Here is a 7,637-nt window from a genome sequence, read left to right as displayed (position 1 = left end):
GAAAGAGTGAGAAATAAAAGAATTTATGTGAAACACTGCCAAAGACTTTTAACAAAAAAACCACTAGAATTGCCAGTACACTGAAACAAAATGCATGATTAACAATAAACCTTTCAAATGCTTGAAAAAATACGACAAAAAGATTTATTTTTCCTAATTCCTTAAGCACATTTATTAAGAATTGATGTCTACTATGGCCACAGGACAATACGGCCTCAAAAGTATTCTGAAGTAACAGTGACTTAACCTCACTAATTAATTTTTAATAGAATATTCACTATAGTAAGATATTGCTTCTATGAAGAACCATATTAAATAATTTCAATACTTGGAAAAAACCTATTATTATTAATGTGTCAAATATGCTATATGGTTTTAATAATCAGGCTGCCATATCTGTTAATCTTCCAGCAGTCAAGCTTTCTTAAATTCTCACATAATGACTGAAGTTCCTCTTGACCAAGACTTTTTATTTTAAAATATATATATACATATATCTGTATGTGTATACATATGTATGAAAATAAAACCCTAAATCTAAATAATTTGATACGTACATTCTTCGAAGCTTTTTATATGGTGAGAAAGCTCCAGGAGGTATGACCTTGATTGAATTTTGTTCTAATCGTCTGCAAAAGAATAGCAACAACATAAAAATGCAAATCTCAAGCCAAGCAGCAATCTAAAGCCATAACAAACTAGAATGGATAGACTTTAACAAAGACGGCTACTTTTGCTTTCTTTTTCAGCATAATTTTTATTTTAAGAAATGGGGTAATTTCATGTCTTTTTTCATTAAGAAAAATAAATATCCTTTTTTGTTTGTAAAACCAAACATTTTACCTATAGAGTGTAATGCTGCAAATTAACACCCAATCTTGACATTGTATCTAAAGAAAAGTAATTTTCAGAGCCCACAGAGTTTTGTGGAATTTAAGCCAGAACTGCAATTACAAATTCCTAATTTGAGTTTGTGTTAATTGACTTTTTAATTTTTATAGTAAGCTTGATTTAGAAATGTCTACAGACTTCTGAGAGTTAATCATTCAAATATGGAAACCATAAGAAAGGGGGAGGTATAGAACAAATAACATATGTTGCTATCTGAAGCAAGGCAGATGTCGTCTTTTTAAACATGCCCACATGATTCATTTAAATACAGTACGTGACACATTTTCTTGAAGATACAACAGTAGGACTGCACAGCCACTCTTTTAACTTCTTGAAGCAAGCATTTTAATCTAAAATTGTAGTTTATGTTACTAGCCACATTTATTCTGTATGTATAGGGATTGTGACTGAAACATGCTATACTGCAAAGTGTAAATTTGCTGATGGAAACAGTTTTTCAGAAATTTTTTTGAACTTCCACAGCTTTGCATATGGGAAATTGACACTGATGCAGACCTATGGCCCACCTGCCAAGAAGGCAAAACACATTCAGCAATAAGCACATTTAAAACAGAAGCTACTTCTTCACACATCACAGTATTTCAAGGTTACGGCAGAGCCAGCACTTCTATTATATAGACATAAGGAATTGAACTATTTACACTAAAAGGTGCAGCAGGAAAAGGCGGTATTATTCAAATGCTCATACCATGCTTATCTAATGAGCTTTCTATTTCCCTCTTTCATGCACAGATACAACCCTTACTGTGATCTAAGTACATAAAAACAATGTAAAAAATCTTTTTCATATAAGGAACTAAAATTCTAAAATTCTGTAGAATATACTGCACTGTTTTAAATCACTCAGACATCGACTCATGATCTAAGGTCAAAAAGTCTTTTTAAATCTAGATGCAGGAATATTAGCCTTTTTTTCTCCTTTTGCGCTTGTCCTATTAACTGTCTTCTGTTTCACTTTTGCTCTGTGTGTGCAGTGTAACTAATAAGCTCATATATTCACTTTGAGTAAGCTTTTCCAAGATTACAACAATTACTTCTTTTTTGCAAAGCACCTCCAGATATCACAAGAGAGCTGAACTAAAGACTTTTTTACTGCTTTCATGAGGTTTTGTTCAGATACAGGTATTTATACATTTAATACTCAATCTATTAAGTCAGACCATGATTTATCTTAGCAGAATTTGTTCTTGAATGGCTTATAAAGAAGCAAAGGGGGAAAAAGAAAAGCCGGAAAGAAATCTTCCTGATGTGCAGAAAAAACTGCTTCAGACAAGGTTCCATAGTAAAAAAAAACCAACCCTTAACTAGGAGAATGTGTCCTTGCTACAGTTTTCAAGTATGTTTTAAACACTGCAGGGAATCCCATGGCACGAGACAGCTAATTTTTTCCATAAACACAGTATTATTTCTGACACTTTATTTGCCATGGCCAAGCCTTTTGGACCCATGAAACACAGTTTCCACAGACCAGGAGTACTCACTGAACTTTAAAGGATCAAGGTGACTCTTCTGCAGTAAACTGGACTAGATGGAGAAGGTAAATATGTTAAGAAGTAAAAATCTGCATAAGTTAAATGTCACCACCAAGTTCGACCAAACCAAAGTATTTCCGTTCTTAAACTAAGCTTAGTTGGCCCAAAAAATTATGATGAACCAGTCTATGAATGCTCATCATTCAGCTAGTTTTCTACTCAGCTGGCTAGGTCAAAGAGAGGTAAAACCTTCAAATAATAAATTTCTACAAATTTCCTTATTTTGGCAATGGGAAGGACTTGAGAAACCAAATTAATCCAGCTGTGAAGGGAATGGCAGCCATCCATCCATTCTTGTTACACAATCTATTTGGCAGCAAACAACTGCCTAACCTCCAGGGATAGCCTGATCAGCCATTTATCAGGTGTGTAGCTTTGAAAACCAGCCAAAAAATCTCTTACCTAGGGGAATACACAGGGCATACACAAAGGACTGGAAAAGCTAGAGGGCAGTAAAAAGGACACAGAAGGATTAGGTCACATTATAGATGAGGACTTGAATTGCAGAAGGAAGACACTGGGGGAAAATGCCACAGTGCGTATGGGTAAGACAGAAATGGCAGTGGCAATGCTCTCACATCCGGGTTTCACAAGACCCATTTATAAATGCCACTGATGTAGGGATTTGTAACCTTGTGCTGGAGGGTCTCCAACTATGTTCACCTAACTTTAAACATATAATGCTCTTAGCTAGACATGATACGGCATACAACCTGAGAAAGACAAGATGTTAAATTAAGACACAAAGTGTTTTCCAGTTTACTCTTTTAATTGAAAATATATATTAGTTCTATTAAGTGAAGTACCATTTTTGAAGTGCCATTTTTATGAGAAGATGGAACTGCAGATTTAATTTACTGCTGTTCAATTTGCCTGGAAATTGTATGCGTCTAAAACCTGAAGAAGTCCTATTACAGTATATTTCTGAAAGCTAATTTTCTAGCAGTTCTAATACCGTGAACTACCAATTCACTGGTAGATATGTAAAATGAACTCCATGACAACTTTATATAACATTTCCTTTAAGTGAGAAATTTATAGTCTAGTAGACAGACTGTGCAGTGCTGGGATAAATTTACAATCTCTTCTACATAAAGGATTTGTTATAGTAGGATCATCTAAGTAGGTCTTTTGTTAACTCATGCCAAAGTGTACGTGTTGTAACACATCACATTTCAAAAAAATGAGATTATTGTAAGAAAAGAAAAATAAGATTATATAAATAATCTTTTATACCTTACTTTGTCTGTAAAGAAAGTAAATCAAATGCACATTTACAAGCTTTGTTATCCTCTAATCTTTTGCTTTATCTTCCTAGAATCAGCTGAATTTCATAGAGTAAAAATTTGCATCCACTATTTCAGAGAAAATCTAATTAGATATATTCCAGGATCAGGAAGTACAGATAGACTAGCATCTAAAGGAAATTTGCATTCTACTGATAAACCCCATAATAATTAAAAACTAATTTATATTGATTCCTCATATTAAATTACATTTTTAATTCTTTAATTTGGAATAGGATGGGTTGCAGTTACCTGTTCCTGAAAAAATCAGCTATTAAGTGCTCACATATGACACGGCCAGAAGTACCTTTATATTACAGAATAACAAAAAGTTAGTATCAGTGTTTTTCCATGGAACATGTATTAACTTTTGTGCACAACATCTCCTTTCAAACCCATCCCGGAAGTCATTCTTTTTTATAAATTATCATCTCTATCATAAACAGTGCTTTGGTGGTTTCTTTTTTAAAAGCCACACTCAATTTTAGTAGCATATTTAATAAGATTAGATAATGGAGGAAGACAGTTAAGTACATCCTTCATCAAAGCTTGCACTGCCTCATGTAGATGCTGCCCCTCACCACGCAAATGTTAATTAATACTCTCAGTATTAAGTCTCCTGCTTCTTTTAGTGTTTCACTTCAAAGAAGTCCTGCATCAATACATGTTTTACTGTCTTTTAACATTGCCAAACTGGTTAAAACCTTTTTTGAAGACTATGTCCTAATCTCTCCTATCGAAGAAATGTAGTGTGAACACTTCTTTTTCTAAATCTTTCCCCAGTGCTTACCACTGCAGACAGCATAATGTACAAGCACCTACTATTCTAAGGAAGAAAGGTGCTTCCGCGGTTGTGACTTCCAACCTAATCAAATCAAATCAAAATAGGTCCCTAGCCAGTAGAAGGATTCTTCCCACTCGGTCCCCAGAGAGCCCTGTGACACGTAAATCACTTGACAGTTTCCAGGAGGATGCTGTTCTCTGTCGTAAGCCTGCAGCACCGTTACTGATTACTCCTTCCGCACTTACAGAGACAGACAAAATACTTATTTATACTGACACTTTTAAACTAGCTTATTTTTCCACTATAAGAAGTCACTTCTAGGGAAGATTTCTGCACCAGAAAAGGAGGCAGACTGGGAATAAAGAATACCCTGTTCTCTACAAAATTATTTTTATTTGAAATCATGCAGATGTGGAACAATATACTAAGCCTCCAAATAGAGGTAAAAAATACTACACAGAAATGTGCTGCTGCTAAATTGTTAGTAAGGGGTTAGGGATGTATCTAAAAAGAAGGATTCTGCAACAGTAAAAGAAAATAAACTATCTTTTCTTAAGAAAACATTACTTAGAATATGGAACAGCAAATTAGTCATACATTTTACAATTAGATCATCAGAACATAAAATCTTGATTAAGTAAATTTGGCCAATACAATAGTGGCTTTAGCATTTAACTAATGTATAATTTTAATTTCAGCAACTACTAATATATAAAAAGTCTGCAAGAAGCTTGTCAAGAAGCTCCAAAATAATTTTTACTACAGAGAAGAAAGGGTAAGCTGTGCAATGAGTCTGATGTATTGCACAGATGCTGATTATACATGGTAATAAAATTGACAGCTCTTCTTTGCATTTTCCCCATCTGCTTTTAAAGTAAATGGCAAAAACCAGCTGTCAGAAAAGAGAAAATAGATTTCAGTGACGGGATTCAGTGCTGCTCCTGAATCTGAAGAACTGCAATATGCAGCCAAAACATCTCTCATCATACGCAACATCTGCCAGGTTTGTAAGGTTTTTTTGTTTGTTTTTAAAACAAGGAAACAGTAATAGCCTCCCTTTGCTACAGGAATCCTTGAGGCAATTAAACAAAGTACCTTTTTTCTTTCTCAACAACTGCATCTCCAGAGTGCTTATATCCACTAAATGTCACTTCTAACTTTAGCAGCAAGAGAATTCTGTTGAAATCTGTGTTATCATCCATGTCTAACAAAAACAAAAGACATATTTTGAACTACTATATTACTTGCACTTTACAATTTCAGGCTCTAATTCTGTGCATTAATAAATCTGGTTGACAGTTTCCAAAATATCTGCATATAAAAAATTGCTGTCAATGTTGCCCTAAAGCTTGCCAAGCTCCTAACATCCGGTTTAATTGTTCTATCAAGTATCTCCTCAGGGTATTGATTGCAAATGACAGATTACTCCTTAGCCTGCATTACATCAAAAAAGTAACAAGAGTTGTCATTCTAAAGCTATTAAACAATAAATTGCATTTACTCAAAAGCAAGTCCCAAACCCGCATTTGTTTAATTTTTCATCACAGCAAGGGCCATCTCATGCTCTGAACTGTACAGCACCACTAATGATGATAGGCTTTACATTCCTTAATTACTACGGATTCTGGTTGTAGGCAAAATGCACCATTCCTTAAAGAATTATTTGCTCAGTACTTTGGCATCTATCAAGAGCGTAGCTCCAGTGCAATTAGTTTGAGCTATCTAGAGTCAAGTTAAAGTCTCTCTAATTAGTGTATTTTTGATGAGAGCTATTGTACTACAACAGCTACTTGAGCTGTTCAGAGTAACTGTATTAAATTCACAAAAAATAGATGTAATCCTGCTATATTCTCCCTTATCATAAGCAGCTACTTGTCAACCTGTTTACATTGAGCAGAAACATTAGCTTGAGAATCCCACCACTATGTGAGAGGGACAGTATGTCAGAAGTCCTTACTACCTGTTAAACAATACAAGGATTTACACCAGGAATTTGCCAAGATGTAAACGAAGTTTTTAAACTGAGAATACCTTTCACAAGTGGTTGCTGCTTACTGAACCATGTATTTAGCAACATCTAAATAATGAAGAAAGCATTTAATTGATGATGAAACACAAAATAGTGAAAGTGAATATCCATAGTTTCTTTTAAAGTAACTTCACTCACATTACTGCTGAGGAAAAGTTACCAGCAGTGAGGAGCCATTTGTGAAAATAAAATCTATAAGTGACAAGACCTTTGGAATGTGGCAAATGTCAGAGATCTATGAGGGTTTTCCTGGAAGAGCCAGATGGGCCTCCTCCAACTTCCCTTAATGCTGCATAAAATATTTAGTCCATGCTGGAGTTATTTTCTTTCCCTCGGCAGAGTTCAGAGATTTCCTTCAAGGTGTCTCTTCTACTTCCATACTCACCAGCAACTTGTGCAAACCCCCTTGAGGTGGAGTGGTGTTCATTCTGATCAGTACATATCTCCAGTGTGTCTGGAAACCAGCACTAGTTTCACATCTTCTCCAGTTGTTGTGTTTTGTGTCTCTACATCCTCTTAACTGTTGAAATTATCCTCTGTCCTCTGAATTTAATTAATTTTTAAGATAGGACACAATGGTATGAAGAAAGCCAAAGATGTGAATCAAGGCAGCACAGAACATGCTAATTGAGAATGGATTAAATATTCTATCCACAAAAATCACTATGGCTGACAACTAAAATAAGGAAGCTTGTTTTTTTTTAAGCACAAAGCTACATGGTTTACCAATATTTTTCAGATTAGGAAGATATTTGCTTAACACTCTTTTGTATGTTAAGCAGACTGGATTAGTTCTCAAATAGCAAAACCATCGATTTTGAAGCAGATAAATGGAATATATTTTAAGTTTTGCCTGAGAAATATAGGAATCCCAAAGATAGAATCACAGAATCACAGAACTATTCAGGTTGGAAAAGACCCTTGGGATCACCGAGTCCAACCATCATCCCTACTCTACAAAATTCTTCCCTAAACCATATCCACCAACATCAGATCCAAATAAGTTAAAACTAACTCAGTGAAATCAGTCTTGGCAAATTAAACACATTAAGGTAAATAAGCTTCAACAGATTCCTTTACCCTATTTTCATTTG

The 7,637-nt window shown here is 34.7% G+C and overlaps 1 protein-coding gene across 1 annotated transcript in view; it reads right to left on the bottom strand.

Annotated features, from left to right (window-relative positions):
* SLIT2 (slit homolog 2 (Drosophila)) overlaps positions 1-7,637 on the bottom strand; it is a 265,523-nt gene that overhangs the window by 71,191 nt on the left and 186,695 nt on the right. Inside the window, exon 11 of the mRNA XM_010001251.1 lies at positions 558-629. Coding sequence (XP_009999553.1) covers positions 558-629 — 72 coding nt within the window. The remainder of the gene's footprint in view (positions 1-557; positions 630-7,637) is intronic.

The sequence above is a fragment of the Chaetura pelagica genome, unplaced genomic scaffold (assembly GCF_000747805.2).
Source record: "Chaetura pelagica isolate M959 unplaced genomic scaffold, ChaPel_1.0 scaffold547, whole genome shotgun sequence".
Taxonomy (NCBI): Eukaryota; Metazoa; Chordata; class Aves; order Apodiformes; family Apodidae; genus Chaetura; species Chaetura pelagica.
This window is presented reverse-complemented; position numbering and strand designations above follow the sequence as displayed.